The following is a 17,477-nucleotide window of genomic DNA, read 5'->3' on the forward strand; positions in this document are numbered from 1 at the left end:
CTATTTTTATTGCTTGAACATATTCCCAAGGACTTTGGGGGAGCATATTATAAACTGATGATTGGGACCTAGAATTGTGACGTGAAATACTATTAAGCAATATGGACAGTTCTCATTTTCATCCCCTCTTTGTTTTACTGGTGTTTAACTATGTGTTGGGAGGTGATTTAGTGACGAAGGTCATGACAGTCACAGATTCCATGACTTTACCAGACCTCCTTGACTTCTTTGCTTCGGGCTGTCAGGTTCCTTGTCTCCCCGCCCTAAAACATCCTCCCCTTCCCCCTCCCCCCCCCATCCCACCCCCAGTTATTTTTAGTAAAGTCACAGATGAGTGACGGGCTCCTCTGTGAAGTTTTGTATATTGCCTGTGACCAGTCCATAACTAAATAACCATGACAAAATCTTAACCTTAAATATGTATTAGATTTAAACACAGTAACATTTTATCTCCTGTTTTTTTAAAATTTGCACTTAGAATGAACACAACTATCAGGTTTAAGGAGTTGTCTTCTTTTTGCCTCCTCTAGGTACTCCTTTGAAGATCTCCGTTCTAATTAAGCATGCGTTCAAACTCCTTTACTGCAATCTGTCATTATACAGGAATGTGAGTGTGTTGTATTAATCTTATGCTTCTGTTGGAGTTTCTATACACTTCTATTCCATACAGCCACTGTTTGTCTAATACAGGACTATAGTGTGGAACAGCGTCTTTTTTTTTCTGACGTGATGCTAGATTTTCCCCCAAATTTTAATACTATACTTATGTTTTTCGAAACATTTGCAAAAACATCATCCTTTCAATACTTTGGCAGACATTAGCTCCTTTCCACAACTGGGGAAACTGAGGCAAAGGAGGAGAGCTGTCATTTATCCAAGACCTTATATTAATCAATGTCAGACATGAGGGTAACTGGCCGTAATCCTGAGATCAGTCTGTCAGAGGTACAAAAGGCTTCATTGACAAAGTGGAGAGCAGAGTGAAGCTGTAAAAGCAAGTTGGTACAAAGGGTTGGTTGATTAAACTAGACCCTTGTTAGATCAGTTTTGTCAGATGTCCTGTTAAACTGGTAGTCCAGTTGTCAGTGAGTTGACATGAAAGAAGACGAAATTCTGTTGGTGGCTATGTAAGGGAGGAGGCAGGGTAGTAAGGAAAAATTCTGCCAGAAAGTAAGGAAGGTTTGCTTTCATCCTTTGCCATAGACAATGAAGTCAGTGAAGGAAGAACAGAGGTTTAGTTTAAAGAATGTGTCATTACGGCAGTGGAGGTACTGTGGGGAGAGGGAGGTGCTTTCAGAGAAAGGACGGTGGTGGAAGTCTGGCATACAAAACAAACTTAAAGAAGAGTTTGAGGAAATGCGATAGGGAGAGCATTTAAAAATGCATACCCATAGGCTAAAGAAGGCAGTTGCTGAGGTAAGAATGGAGGCTGAAAAGGAATTGCACAGAAAGATGTTAGCAGGAAATTGGATTTTGGGCTGATGAAAGAGAAACAGTGAAACAAAAGATGAAGAACTCTTTTGTGTGAAGGATGGGAGCGATGTGGCAACTAATGGCAGACGTGGAAAAAATACTTCTGAAGGCCATTAAATGAGAAGTGAGTTGTGAATGCAAGACTGCTGACAACTATGGGAAAGTGTCGACAGGTACGGCTCTCTATAGAGGAGGCAGAAGAAACACTGAATAACATGAAGGATGGTATAGTAGCTGGTGAAGATGAGAACTGCTATGATCTATTCTAGGCAATTGGAAGTACTGGAGCTAAGTGGCTTCACTGTGTGTTCGCTGGGCTTGTGCAAAGAGACCAAATGACTGGAGAACAGTCTTGGTTGTGCCTCAACGGGAGGGTCAGAGTAAAGTCAATGATTCAAACTAGGGCATCACCAACTAGGGCATCACCATGTTGAGTCAGCCATTTAAAGGGTTTCAGTGGCAAGGTGAGGGAAAATATAGAAGACCACCAACATGGCTTTAGGAAGGGTAGGAGTAGTATAAATGCAGTATTTGCAGTGACATAGTCACTTGAAAGAATGATAAATGGAGGGCATTACTGCTGTGTAGCCATCATTAATCTTGAGACAGCTATGACTTGGTACAGTGCGAGCTGGTGTTTGGCGTATGGAGATGAATGGTAAGGGGTCTGGAGATGATAGAGCAGCTGTATTTAGGGTCAGGCGCTTAGCTGATGACACTGAAATTTGGGAGAGTTTTGAAGTGACAGTGGGCTTGAGGGAAAGCGGTGTGCTGAATCCACTTCTCTTCATCCTGTGGGCCCCTATTTGAAGATCATGGTTTGAGGGTAAAAACAAAGACAACTGTGGAAGGAAGATGAAAGAAGAGCTTTTGGCTGACATTTCAGGAGAGAAGCCAAATCAAAAAAGGGTGTGTGCCTGTGAAGTATGCTTAATGACATCAAGAACGATCACAAACTGAAAAGAAGAACCCAGTGTATGTGGACAGCATGAGGACTGGGGGGACAGGCAATCAGGTACCAAATTTGAAAGGAGGAGTCTGTGCTGGGGGTTGGGCCAGGACTCCCCCTGTATGTATGGTTTGGAAAGAGAGGATCTTATGGGGATAGAAGAAAACATGATGCAGGTGGTAGAAAATAGTATATTGAGAAGATTGGCCAGCAAGTGGAGGGTAGACAGTGTGCTGGAAGAAATTAGGGGAAAATGATTTTGGGACTCTGAGGGTGTGTCTAGACTACATGCCTCCGTCGACGGAGGCATGTAGATTAGACAGATCGGCAGAGGGAAATGAAGCCGAGATTTAAATAATCATGGCTTCATTTAAATTTAAATGGCTGCCCTGATCTACCGATCAGCTGTTTGTCGGCAGAGCGGGTCAGTCTAGACGTTCCCCTGTCGACAGAAAACCTTTTTGTCAACCGCCCTGTTATGCCTCGTGGGATGAGGTTTACCGGGGCGGTCGACAAAAGGGTTTTCTGTCAACAGGGGAGCGTCTAGACTGACCCACTCTACCGACAAACAGCTGATCGGCAGAGCGGGGCAGCCATTTAAATTTAAACGAAGCCGCAATTATTTAAATCGCGGCTTCATTTCCCTCTGCCGATCTGTCTAATCTACATGCCTCCGTCGACGGAGGCATGTAGTCTGGACACACCCTGATAGACTGGAAAGTGCACATTGAGGTGGGCTGGACATGTGATGAGAATGACCACCAGGTAATACACGGGTGAAAGAGGACAGCAAAAACGAACATGGAAGACTGAGGATGCGCTGGAAAGACTGTTAAAAGAAGTTGGAAGAGGAAAAAGACTGGAACTCCAGGACTTATGAACCTGAGCCATGGGCTGGAATGAGTAGCGAAGAGTTGCAAGCACTCTGACCCTGTGTAAAAGGGAAAAGCAATCCAAGCAAAGTGACTTTTAAATAATTTGGCCACTTTTACCGTAGTGTCCTGACCGAGAGCAAAGCAAATAAAACTTATGTTTGAATACTCAGTGTATTAAAGAATATAATCACTGATGGGCAGATCTTCAGCTGGTATAAGTTGTCACTGGTCCATGGCATTGACTTTAGTGGAGCTGTAACGGTTGCACTAGCTGAAGATCTGCCCCAACTCCTTTTGTTTTAGTTTTACATGTAAACAGAAGTGATAGTTGTGAGGGAGCAGCCTTTGTTTCAGGGGATTGTGTGTCTATTACCTGAGAGGGGAAAAGACATGCCCTGTACACTCCAAGGTATAACTCTGGGCCGGGGCCAGCACAGTGAGTGACAGTGGTATGTCTTGGGCACACTGACGCTTCTTGCTGATAGGCCAGATGTTACCATTTTCCTGTCAGTTCTACAGACACATGCAGGAAGAAACCCCTCCGTTCTGTCTCATTCGCTCTGGTTTTCTGATAAGTAAAGTGTTTGCACAGATTCTGAAATGTGTACCTTGCCAGAGACCCTTTTTTGTCCCAAATATTATGTACTTTTATATTGACTTGAAAACCTCATCATGTTCGCCTTGTTCCAACTTTCTTTAGATTTAAAGACTAATTCAGCAAACTTCACAAAAGTCAGTGGTTTTGTTAATTGAAGGTCTTTGCTGTGTTTTAGGCCAAATGTTGGAGCACCCTAATCTTGATTTTGGGGAGTAGCACCACTCTCGAGAAAACTGGGCATCTTTTTGCTGTCTCATTGAAAGAGCCACCGCCTGACTTCCAAGAGGTAACTGACACCTTTTGCATTGTTGTAATTTCTTCTGTTTGGGGATGAACTCATTTTGGAGTCTTGGGAGTGGATGCCCATTATTTTACACCATCAATTTAATTTGGCACATGCCAAAAGAACATTTTGCTTGCCAAGTCTTAACTTTTTCATATGGAAATGTCGACCTATGTTGGCCTTCCTCCAGTAAGCTATTTGTGTCCTATCTGGTAAATGCATAGGCGTTAGTTAATTCACCATTAGAGAGACAAGGTGGGGAAGGTAATATCTGTTGTTGTACTGGCTTATGTTGGCAGGAAACACGTGCTTTTGAGCTTACACAGGTCTGAAGAAGAGCTCAAAAGCTTCTCACCAATAGAATTAATCCAATAAAAGATATTACCTTATCCACCTTGTCTGTCTAATATCCAGGGACCAATATGGCTGGGGGGAGGGATAGCTCAGTGGTTTGAGCATTGGCTTGCTAAACCCAGGGTTGTGAGTTCAATCCTTGAAGAGGCCATTTGGGGCAAAAATCCATCAGGGACAGTACTTGGTCCTGCTTGAGGGCAGGGGACTGGACTCAATGACCTTTCAGGGTCCCTTCCAGCTCTAGGAGATAGGCAATCTCTATTCATTATTATTATGGCTATGTCATTTAATTCACTATGGCAGTGAACTATTCTTGCTATTGAACATTTGGTGCTGATTCCAGATCTTTTTAACTTTGAAGCACACTGGATAATAATAAAACCAATAGGGAAGGAGGGAGGGATTTAGTCTTCTCTGTTAAAGAAGATGCTTTAGGGATAACACACGGTCAACATTTATGTAACAGAATATTTTCTAAACACAGTGACCCTAAAGCAGGTCTAGTAATACAAGCACATTCTGGGGGGACTGCTGAGGATGGACCATACAACTGCCCATTCCTGATATAATTACACAAGTTACCTCATAGTGATCAGAACTGGGACTGAAAACATGAAAGAACCGTATGCCAGATCATTAAGTTTTGGACACGGTTTGACATTTGTTGAGTACTTGAGCACGTGGCTCTGCTTGTGACTGTCGTAACTTCCTGTTGCAGATGGTGGTATCCTTATCGTCCGTTCTTTTAAATGAACTGAAGACAAAAGTCAACGTTTCTCTGCCACCAAAGGTGTTTGCTGCGCCTGTAAGTATGTAATGATTAATGGGGGAGGTGGCTGTTTTGAATAGTGGACTTTGGAGAGAGAATAAAAAATCTTTTGGAAGTAGCACATGAATTCCTTTATTCCTAAGTCTGCCCACTTTGTGACCTTGGATAACTATCTCCTCTCTCTTCTAGGGATGTAAGTGGCTAGTTGACTACCCGATACGCATATACATCTCAGGTAGTCAAGTAGTGACTTGACTAGTTACTTCCCCCCCCCCACTTGCCGCCTCTATCAGAGAGTGGCAGCAAAGGGGGAACAGGAGCCGGTGGCGGCGGAAGCCAACTTAAAAGCTGGTTCCCCCCTCAGCACCGTCTCCACAGGGGACAGGGGAGGCAGCGGTGTAGTGGGGGGATCGGGTGCGAGCCAGGAATCAGCTCGTGCCTGGTTGCCCCGCTACACCTCTGCCTTTTAAATGTATTTAAGAGGCAGAGCTTCAGTGGGGTTAGCTCCTGGGGCCAAGAATTAACCCTTCTGTGGCTCTGCAGTTTCCCCCCTTATCGACTAATCGAGTAGTCCATGGAACTTCCATCAGCTACTCGATTAGCTGATTAAATGTAACTTAACATCCCTACTGTCCCCAATTTTACCCATATATAAAAGGGGGTAAATCGATTTCAGTTTCTGTATTCGGCTTTCTTGGCCGCAAAGGTTAGAGTGGCTTGAATCCAAGTGGAGATTGAGAAATGGTTGCCTCAGCAGAAGGCAACTTCTGCTATTTCCTATCTTTAGGAATAGTTTTGGCAGAAAAATGTGGGAATCTCTGTTTTGACCATGAATTTAAGCATAGTGGGCTGTCTTCAAACTAGCTGATCCAAAGTTAAAGGCAGTGGCTGCAGCTTACGTTAACGTCAACGTTTGGCTGGGAACCAATCCCATCCTGTTGCCTTTAATGTTAATGGGATTTAGTCGTTAGCAACAGGCAGGTCACTTACTGAGCCCGAGCACTCTCCTTTGGAAGAAAGGCCCCCACTGCAGGCGCTCTTGCAGGGCTGCAGCCAGGGAAGGTACGTCCTAGTGCTTGCTTCTCTGGCTATTGCCCCATAAACCTTCCTTCCGCTCTACTGGCTGCTGCTGGAGAAGGCAACTCTTTGATGGCAACTGATGGGTTGGTAATAAGCAAAATCTACTCTAGGTGGAAAGCCTGGCTGTCTGTACTTTAGTAATCGAAACCAGGGAGCCGTGTATGGCACCGTGTCTCCTCACGTAGTGTTGTCCTGGTTTCATTCTTATATTGCTCCCTTATGTCGCTTGGCTGCCTGCTTTGTCCACTAGGGGCAGGACTTTCTGGAATAGCATCCCGTCCTTGTCAGGGTTTGGAACCAGAGTGGGCTGGCAACCTCCCATCAGCTCCCTTAAGTTTCCTGTAAGACAGGGGTGGGCGAAAGGGCCTTCGCGGGCTGGAGTTGATGTGGCTTGCGGATGCCCTGCCACCCCTAGGCCAATGAGGTCTGTGGGTGGAGAAGCACAGCAGTGTCCTGGCCCTGCCCTTCCGCCTCAGGCCCGGCCAGTTGTGGGGCGGCCTAGGACCACTTCAAAAATTTCCCCTGCTGTAAGAGATGGGGCTAGGCAGCTCCACCCTCATTCCCCCACCGTGCTGCTCCTGCTGTCTGCCTTGGAGCAGCTCCATGGAGCCCCCTGCTTGCTGCACAGAGGAGGGGGGTGCTGATGTCAGGATGTTCTCCCTTCTCCCCTGTCAAGCCCCCCACTTTCTACCTCATCTCCACAAAGCAGGATGTCAGAACTCCAGAGTTCTGTTGTCCTGACTTTCTAGTTTACTTAAAAGGGCAGGGTACTTGAATTGGGGGGGGGGGGGTCAATATATTTAAAGGGGCAATGCACACCTGCCTGCCTGTGTCTCATGCATGCACATGCACACCCCTTAGCACTCTGCAGCTGTGCGCATTGTCCGGAGAAGTGTGTGGTGCACACTAGAGGGTAGTGTGAGTTCATCATCATGTTCAGTTTCTGCAAGAACGTGTTTGCAGCGTGTCTGTTTTTTTCCTCCCTGCCTCAGTCCATGCTGCTTCTAGATTGTGAGGCTACATTAACAACATATTAACCCTTGAGGGCTCAGCTCTCAGTGGGGAATATTCCATCCTCTGACCCTACTATCTTAACCAAGCTTCACAATCATCGTTGCTATGTACAGTATTAAGTGGTTTAAAACTTACAGTGTGTGTGTGCGCGCTGCCTTTTGTCTGCTGAAAAAAAAAAAAGTTCCCTAGAACTTAACCTTCTCCCTCCCTCCTCCATTTATATGAATTCTTATGGGGAAATTGGATTCGCTTAACATCCTCTTGCTTAAAGTAGCATTTTTCACAAACACATGAGGGCTATGTCTACACTGGCACCCTTTTCCGGAAATGCTTAAAACGGAACAGTTTTCCATTATAAGTATTTCCGGAAAAAGCGCGTCTACATTGGCAGGATGCTTTTCCGGAAAAGCACTTTTTCCGGAAAAGCGTCCCTGGCCAATGTAGACACGCTTTTCCGGAAAAAAGTCCCAATCGTCATTTTCGCGATCGGGGCTTTTTTGCGGAAAAGACTACCGTGCTGTCTACACTGGCCCTTTTCCGGAACCGTTTTTCCAGAAAAGAACTTTTGCCCAAACGGGAGCAGCATAGTTTTTCCGGAAAAACACTGACAATTTTACAGTAGATTGTCAGTGCTTTTCCAGAAAAGCAAGCGGCTAGTGTAGACAGCTGGCAAGTTATTCCGGAAAAGCGGCTGCTTTTCCGGAATAAGTGGCCCAGTGTAGACACAGCCGAGGTGTTCCCGTGCCTGATTTGTTGAAAGGGAGCATGATGAAAGTTATCTGTAATTAGCATTTGTTCATTTGCCTAGGCCAATTGATTAACACTGCTCCTTTTCTATGAGGAAATCATGTTGAGCTTCTTTCCTAATTGCATAACTCTAATGTCAAGATTTCCATGTAACAACATTGGTCCAACTTAACAGTGGTGTTATGAGCCTTCATGATGAAGGCACTCACAGGATCTTTTGGTAAAAGGTACCACAAAAGTGCAAAGCATTCTGTTCTCCCTTCCCATGTACAAGTCTTTCTCCCAATCCCTAGTTCTTTTCTGTCATGACTTTGGTAACCATCTACTCTCCTGTCAGTCTGTCCAGAAAGTTCTTGGCAGACTCAGTTAGTACTGATTTTGCTCAGCGTGAACCGGCAGGAGAGCCCGCCCCTCGGTTCAATGACCCCTGTGCAAAGACAACATGAGACACCACGAGATCAGAATGACAGGGATTTATACCTGACGTGAGCAGCTGTAAACGACAACACCCAGCACAAAACCGTGGAGAATCTGGCCTTAAATATTTATTAACCTCTTTTTTGATTCCTTCAGTTACAGCTTGAGGCAAGTCTTATTCTCACAGTGCAAGCAGTGCAGCAGATGCTCCAGAACGACCTCTCGTACTTGAGTTCCTTTCTAGAAATAACACTAGCTTTCGGGGTAAGTCCTAGGAATCTTGAACTCTAGTAAACTGAAACCAGTGATTCTTAAAATGCAATTAACAGCCTATTGAATTCTAGGCACGTTTTATCACAGTTTATATTTTATTTTCTTTATATTTAAACTTTACCGGTTTATTTTTTTCAGGGATTTCTAATGAAATGAGGTACTGTAGCATAGAATTCCTTCACTAATGTATTCCTCCTTTACCTACTAGAATAACTTCTGGGCTCTGAGGCTATTATTAAATGGCCTTTGCTATGAAGAACACATTCTCCATGGCACTGTTAGCTTGCTTCTGAGGGATCTGAATTTTCAGAAGATGACTTTGTTGAACCTGTGAGTAAACATTTTGTTTGAGGTCTGATTGTTTTGTCTGTGTGGAAAAACAAAATGCCAAGGTTATGGGGTTCCCTTCCTCTCTCCTGCCTCCCAAGATGCAACTGCTGGTTGAACCTCTCTAATCTGGCACCCTCAGGACTGAGCCAGAGAATTTGCCAAACCGTGGGCGATCAATATTGTCCAGCAGCATCACCAACACTTCCACTGCTTACTGAGCTCTTAGAAGACATTTAGAGGTAAATTAGACCTAAGGAACAGCTCTGAGAGCCAGAACTGTGGGAAACTTTATGGGACTGTGGGAAATTTGGCCATACCCATGGTAAGTGGACATCTGGCTAACCAAAATCATGCTGTACTACGGATGCTACCGGACTAGAGAGGTTCAGCCTGTAGTCTGTGTTTGGGGTAGTGGGTGTGTCTTGTTTTTTTATCGACAACCAGCTAAGACATGGCCAAACTTGTTTTTCAAAAGCTACTCTAAAGACTAGAACCTGCGCAGATTTAAAAAACTATACATCTGTGGAGTTGCAGGGCTCTAGCAACAAGATCAGAACTTGAAGGGGTTAAAAAAAGAACTAGATCAATTCTTGGAGGTTAGATCCATCAATACTTATTAGCCAGGCTGGGTAGGAATGGTGTCCCTAGCCTCTATTTTTCAGAGGCTGGAAATGGGTGACAGGAGAGGGATCGCTCGCTGATTACTTGTTCTTTTCACTCCCTCTGGGACACCGGGCATTGGTCACTGTCAGAAGACAGGATACTGGACTAGCTGGATCTTTGGTCTGACCCAGTCTGGTCATTCTTATGTAACAATGAGACCAGGTATATCAGCCAGTAAGCCTGGCGCCCAGCTGAATCGGCAGCTATACATTTTGTATTTCATAGAATCATAGAATACTAGAACTGGAAGGGACCTCGAGAGGTCATCGAGTCCAGCCCCCCGCCCTCAAGGCAGGACCAAATACTCTCTAGACCATCCCTGATAGACATTTATCTAACCTACTCTTAAATATCTCCAGAGATGAGGATTCCACAACCATGGTGGGCAATTTATTCCAGTGTTTGACCACCCTGACAGGAACTTTTTCCTAATGTCCAACCTAAACCTCCCTTGCTGCAGTTTAAGCCCGTTGCTTCTCGGTCTATCCTCAGAGGCCAAGATGAACCAGTTTCCTCCCTCCTCCTTAGGACACCCTTTTAGATACCTGAAAACTGCTATCATATCCCCCCTCAATCTTCTCTTTTCTAAACTAAACAAGCCCAGTTCTTTCAGCCTCCCTTCATAGGTCATGTTCTCTAGACCTTTAATCATTCTTTTTGCTCTACTAAAGCATTGCCAAGTGACTTATCATCCAGGATGTGTGTTCTTCCATTAGATATGGGGGGTTGCGGGTTTCGCTAAGTGGTTTTCAAGTATGAGGAAGTATTATAAGACTGGGGAAAAAATGTATTCCAGACAGTGGCAATTAGGGATGTGATCGTGTAGTCAATTAACCAATAAGCAAAAGCTTATAGCTTAATGCTATAGACTACATGCTCCCCCCAGCCCTCCGCCACCAGTAAATTTTTTGGCAGGCTGGCCAGCAGCCTGGCTCAGTCCTGGCTTGTAATTGGTCCAGGACCTACCCCCGCTATAGCTTCGCGTTTAAAGTGCATTAGGCGGCAGACAGCCCAGCTCAGTTCTGGCTCGTGCTGGATCCTGAAGCTTAGACACTCCTCCCTCTCCCCCGCCTGGACAGGGGTTGCTGCCTTCCTGCTCTGCTTCCTCTGTATCAGAGGCAGCAGCGCAGGGCGACAGGCAGCTGGTCCTCAAGGGGAGCTGGTTTTTAAACTGGTTCCCCTTGCAGACCAGCTCCTGCCTGGCGTCCTGCGCTGCTGCCCCTGATAGAAAAGCAGCAGTGCAGAGTGGCAGGAGGCAAGATGGGCATGGGGCTGGAGCACACTGACTGCTGGTCCTGCCCCTGGGGACTATAGATTGGTCGAGTAACCAATAAGAATTGATGAAGTTACTTGACTATTCAGTTAACTGATATTTAACATCCCTAATGGCAGTATGAGATTCCGGCAAGGACTCTACATTCTACTGGCTCTGCAGTTGAGCCACATTACACAATAGACTCCCCTTTCCATGGTGAGCTGACTTTGATCGAAGACAGGAAATAGTCTACAAAACAAGCTGGCCACATTAGAGATGCTGCCACCTCAGTTTTTAGATTTTAGTATCAGTGTCATCACCTGCTGCTCTCATTTTCTTTCCTGATCAGGTGGAAAAAACTTGGTCCTCAGTATGTGGGTGAAATGCTCTGCCTTTACCTGACTTGCAGACATAAAAAGATACAGTCCGTTGGCCTCCTCATCATCCGTATCATTAGCGAGAACCTATATATGTAAGTATGAACATTGAGTGAAACCTCAGACTCACTGTAGCAAGGCAAATCACACTGAGTTGCTTGTAAGTCCATTAACATTCACACAGACTTGTTAGGGATTTTTTTTTCAAGTTTTTATCCTTGCTTTTACAGCCAGTAATGAGATTCAGTATTTGGTGGGTTTAAAACTGTCAATGTTTTAGTGACAAACCCTGTTACCTGATTAAAAACCCCTCTAGCTTTCTTGCATTCCCACAGGCATCTGTCATCAAAGAAGTCTGTAGCCTGTTTTTGGGAGCATGGACAATGGCTAAAATAATATTCGCTAGTTTTCTATTTGTCTTGGGGAAACAGCTGGGTGTTTCTTCCACTAGTTGGCATCTCACTCATGCTGTGTAGAAGCCATTTTTGATGAGCTACATAAACCCAAGAAGAGTTTATTAATCACATTATTTGGTTCCTAAGAAGACTTAATGCTGCACAAAGGTGTGGTTAACATAATACACAGTCTTCCTTAAAACATAGCTGGAAACCTGTTCCTCACATCGCATAGCTGTCTCTCTTGTACCACACCTGAAAAAAGTCTTCAGTGCAGTGGTAATGTCTTTGGTCTCAATTTTAAGGTACTTTCCAACTTGCGGCGGAGTAGATGGAAACATTTTAAAAATGGCCCAAACTTGGAAATTCTGAGTTTTTTGTTTGAGAAACACAAATATGGTGTTTCCGAATCAGAACATGCACTGCTGCTATTCAGCAGTGAAACTGACAAGCACCATGTCAGTTTCAGTTAGCAGCTTCCAAGGTCTGTGGCCAGGGACCCAGGACTGCCATGTTCCTAAGCCAGCTGACTCCTTGCACTGCTTGACACTATCAGAGAAGCTAGTTTCCCAGGCTATGGGACAGAGTCATGCAAACTGTGAAGCTAACTGGTCCTGTGCAGAAGACATGGAATCCCTGCCCAGGGGCAATGTCTATGGAGCTATGGACCCTGGAAGGCCATCTAGCCTTTAATGAACAGTGATGGTCACGAATAGCAACAGGAAAGGGTTTCTAAAATAGTCATCCTTTTAGAATACCATTATTGCTATGAATGCTTCAGATGTGTTACAGAAAGGAAGTGGTTTCGCAGGTAAGAGTAAGCCTTGTTTGGTATGTTTGCAGTATTTTATTTCTAGGTTCTGTAGTAAAATATTCAGGGTTTTAGATTGTGGACTTTTTTTGGCCTTTTCATACCAGACAGTAAGAACTAAATAATCCTAACACAATGTAGCCAAATGTTTGTGATTTAGGAGATTCAGGCAATTGTCTGCTCCAGATTTTTTTTATTCTTAATTCACGTGCAAAACATATAGCAGATGGCTGCAGTGTAATGTTCTGATTGCACTTCCCATAATCTTGTTCTGAGATGAAAATCAGGGGCACTTCGGTTACTGGCTTCTTAGAGAGGTTCTCATTTGCTTTGTTTCCACTTGACATTGCACAAGGGTTTGGGTGACTGATCACTACCTGACAGCCTGATGATGTTTGTCTGGATACATCCTTTTTTGCCGAGCTTCCTATATTTATGTATTCGATGTTGTCAGCTGGCAGAGGAGTTTATGTAGCAATTTTTTAATGTGCCTCATCATGTGCTCAAGTTCAAAGTTCTCCTCAGATGTCAAGATGACCAGTGGTGACCTCTCCCACATTTGGGAATTGAAACTTGAGCATTTGACTAGCAAGTGTAACAAAGTATTGGGAATGTCTCATTCAGAGGGTAACTTTCCACTAATTATAAAGTAGCTAACATAAGGACAACATCTCTACCTATCTGGAAAGTGGATTAAGACTCTAAATCTGTTTTCAGGTGTCCATGGGCAAAGCATCTTTGGAGCTTTCTGAATACAGTAAGTGTCTGCCTCAGGTTGCTGGCCCTCACAGTGGCTCTCAAATATCAACTTTGTTGTGTCACATTACATTCTCTGTAAGCAAATTGAAGAAAACATACTTGATATAGTATACTTAGATTGAAACTAGCACCAATACTAAGGAATTTGTGGGTCTCAATAAATCTTGGAAACCTTAGAAGGTTTCCTGTCCATCTTTCTTTCCATGGATTGGATTTACGGCTGTTGGTTCTAATGCTGGAAGAATTTCCTTGGGCTACAGGGTGTCAGTGAATCGCATTTCCTAGTGCTTGATCAGAACAGCGTTACAAACCAGGATAGATGGACTGTTTTCTTCTTTGCTGAACGAATACAGCATTGTTAATTTACATAGTGCCATCTGTCTACAGCATGAAGCACACTGAACCTTTTTCTGAGAGCACTAGGAGACGGAACAGTCTCCCAAAGCAGACTGGAAAGGAACAGAAAGCATACTGAATGATAAAGCTTACTACCTTTCTTGTTAGTGATGGACTTTTTTTGTTGGGATTTCTAAAAAGCTTGTAGAGAAAGATAGTCCTGGTCTCCTCTAGCTGAACACATCTCTCAAGGGAGTCCCAACATTGTAGGTCTTTCTGAAGAAGTAATCGCGAGGGAAGAGAGCAACATGGACTGTGAGGGGAGAGGGCGGGATAGGCAGCCACAGAGGTGTGAGAGAGAGAATAGCACAAAGAGAATAGTTAATCCAGCAGATAGTCAGGGATCCTGGGAGGGAGATACTTTGGGAGATGTAAGGCTGGCTATCTACCCGCATGGCTTTTTATAGAATTAAAAAAGAAAACACTGGTCTTTAATAAAAACTACTAATCAACCTCTTCTCTGTGCAGGAATTAAGGAGGCTGCCTCTTGGCACCACAACTGATCACGAAGTTGCCAAGTTCATAGATGTTTTGGAAAAAATGTAGCTCTTCGAGGTTCTCAAGACCTCGCTGACAGGCCACGAGCCACCTCCCACTCACCAGCCTTTTGTTATTCTCCCTGCCAAAGAACTGATTTTGCAAACAAATTTGTAAAAACCCCATGCAAGCCTAAACTTAGGTGTTGAATGGAGGAGATGCTTGAGCCAAAAGATGCTAAACACTTGCTTGATGGCGCGTGCTCTAGCAGTTCTTTGCAATCTGGCTTTTCTAGAATATAAATGAACATGCTTACTGGGCTGCTTATGGAAGTGCGGGGAAAGCAACAGATATAGTCTGTGCCATGAAACATGCACGCTGATCTGTGAAATCAGCAGCAGAGGACTTGCTGAGGGAGCAGACAGCTCCTGGAGAACAGAAACTTTTATTCATGGTCCTGCAAAAGTTTGATAATAGTGTGTCCCCTCTGGAATCCCTCTTGTATGTAGCATCAAATTATGTATATGAACCACTTGTTTTAGATTTTCTCCATTTTCCTGGATTTCTCCAATCCCAAGTGCTCATACAGAAACTTGAAATGGTTCTAATGCTGTAAATTAATAGTTTGTAAAGAGAAATTTTAACTTTCAGGTTTGTCAGTATGAGTTCCATTTTTTTTGATGTTGCAGTTCATGGCTACTTGACTGGTGCTAACACCTCAGGGTTACTTGAATTGCTGTCATAATTGTAGTTTAAACAGTTGACTTTAAAACTGGGATGTAGAACTAGAGAAATGTAATCAGGGACAGCCAAGCATGTGAGTGAAGAGGAAGAAATTTTGGCATGTCCATGTATTTTATTTTGCACATTTAAGACTTCCTATGGCTTTTCCTGCCTATTCGTGTCAAGTTTGGCTACAGTATTTTCTTTACAAAAACATTTTTATACAAGATTTGTCACTTCTTTAAAAGTGAATGTATCTAAACCCTTTTATAAAATGTTTAAAAAATCATAAGTATTGTCGTGCTCTCTTCTGGTGTGCATTTGCTTACTTCAAATAAAATTTACAGTAGGTATTAGGCTGGGCAGAATTTTATTTTTTATTCTTTCACTAAGTATCATTTTTTAAAAACATTTGTATTTGAATTTTAACTGTTGCAGGAAATTATGGGGCATGGCTCACACAAGAGCAGATATTGACATTCAAAAAGCTAACTTTATGAATAGTTAAAACACGCACAGTCAGCAGAACATGTCAAAATATACAAAGTATCCTTGATTCAAACCCTTGAGCTCTCAAGAAGCATTTCTTACTTTGGCTGCCAGTTTCAGTTGTGGATGGAAGTATTTTTTCATCACTTTGTGTGCAGTGAAATGGTTGTTTACTGACACATCTCATCCTTCCAAGATTACTTAATTGCCTGTTTCCTTATTAGAAGCCGTCTTTATTCAACTTTCCCTTTTCTCCAATGCATCTGGATCCTGGCCTGCAATAAACAATTTCCAGTGCTGGAGATCTGCAAGAGAGACTGTCCGTCGGGGGTCTTAGTCAGTCTACATTCTTACAACTTACAAAACCTACCACTAAATTCAGAGCTGTGGGGAAGGAGTCCTCACACCTCATTAAGTCCTAACTCACCGGATTACATGTATATTCTCCCAGAGATTACTCGGCCTTGCTTGGGTACTTAACCACAATGGTGGTTTATGTTCCAAAACAAAAACCAAAAAATGTACATGCTTGCTTCATTTAAATCACTGCTTGGGAACAAGGGGTTCAGTATGTAGGCTACTCTGGGGAGAGGACTAATGGGGGTGCAGGAGTACGTCTCTCACTTAAATGAACCCTGGCTGTCAAACCCTGCTACTCTTATGGCCTCAAACTGAATCCCCCCTAACTGCAAAACCTCTGGGTCATTCATTACCGAAAGAGTCCTGCCACGCGAAGAGGGCCTTCGCGCCTAGTAACACACGATGGGATTTACTGATCACCCCAGTTAAGTCTGCTGGTTGCCTTCCTCACAGTCTCTAAGGACGTTGTTATCCCACTCTTGGAAGTCCTCAAACAAAATGCTTCGACTGCATCTCAAACAAAATTGCGCCTGTTCTGTCGGTCGGTGCCATTGGCAGTCTGCACTGCAGAAGCAAATAGAAAGTCTTTGGAGCTGGGGTGTATGGCTGGAGGATGTATTTCCTCAGATGCATGGGGACTGAATAAATCATCAAAAGGAGAACAAGGATCCTTGAATTTTAATGAGTAAATAGCATGGCTATTCATTATTTATCTCGTTTTGCATTTTAATGAGTTGCAGTGATGATGAGCCGAGTTCTTCAGTGGATTATGCTACAGATAATGGTGTAATCTGTGTATGAAGCATGGACTTTCTTTGAAGACCAGTGTTTCATCTTACACCAGCAGAGCTGTTAAGCCAACTTTGGATTGGCATAAAAAGTAGAAAAACTTCTTCCCAGCCTTCCTGGAAGACCAACATTGAGAGACTCCCAAAAGCTTAAGTCCAGTGGTCCACGTAGGGTATCGGGTTGAAGCCCAATCAACTTTAATGTAGATGTAATCAAGATAAGCAGAGTTTAGTTTCAGAGATAGAAAGTTCAATCCGATCAAAACCTGTTACATTTTTTGCAGATATTTCTCTGATCCAAATTTCCCAGGTACCCAAATTCAGTTGGTCCTTTAACAGACACCCCTGTATTGGCATAAAAGTGCAAACGTGTCTGTGAAGTCATAGTTCATCTGAAAATTAGCTCCGCTCTAATACAGAGAGTCAAGGAAGTGACACTGTAATTGGAGCTGAAGATGGTGGAGGAGCATTGAACCTTGGCATGTCAAGAAACCTGTTTCCAAATTCCGCACCCTTCTGCATGGATGCCTAACAAATGACTAACCTCACAGGGCAGAAGAATTGGTCTTGTGACTAGCACAAGAGTCAAGTGAGAAACCAGGGTTCTGTTCCTGCCTTTGCCTCTGTTTTTTTTCATCAGTTCCAGGCTGGTGCTTCCAGACGTCGCCTGGCTAGTGAGGATAAAGTTATTCGTGGTTGTAAAATTGAGCTGACCTGCTTAAAACCACTATGCACATAGAAACTATTCTTCCTGAGCATCCTGGTAAGGGAGTGGGAGCTTCGGAAATACGTGCAATATTAATTACTGCTCAGCCGCCGGAG

General features: G+C 43.8%; 1 protein-coding gene across 1 annotated transcript in view; it reads left to right on the forward strand.

Moving 5' to 3' along the window:
• The window catches only part of LOC102463364 (uncharacterized), a 37,341-nt gene extending 21,966 nt beyond the window's left edge, over positions 1 to 15,375 (forward strand). The window contains exons 13-20 of the mRNA XM_075899805.1: positions 531 to 607; positions 4,071 to 4,181; positions 5,251 to 5,337; positions 8,716 to 8,823; positions 9,041 to 9,162; positions 11,430 to 11,552; positions 13,381 to 13,420; positions 14,287 to 15,375. Of these exons, the coding sequence (XP_075755920.1) occupies positions 531 to 607; positions 4,071 to 4,181; positions 5,251 to 5,337; positions 8,716 to 8,823; positions 9,041 to 9,162; positions 11,430 to 11,552; positions 13,381 to 13,420; positions 14,287 to 14,364 (746 nt within the window). The 3' untranslated portion in view covers positions 14,365 to 15,375. The remainder of the gene's footprint in view (positions 1 to 530; positions 608 to 4,070; positions 4,182 to 5,250; positions 5,338 to 8,715; positions 8,824 to 9,040; positions 9,163 to 11,429; positions 11,553 to 13,380; positions 13,421 to 14,286) is intronic.
• The last annotated feature ends 2,102 nt before the right edge of the window (positions 15,376 to 17,477 follow it).

This window comes from Pelodiscus sinensis, chromosome 16 (genome assembly GCF_049634645.1).
Source record: "Pelodiscus sinensis isolate JC-2024 chromosome 16, ASM4963464v1, whole genome shotgun sequence".
NCBI classification, from domain to species: Eukaryota; Metazoa; Chordata; order Testudines; family Trionychidae; genus Pelodiscus; species Pelodiscus sinensis.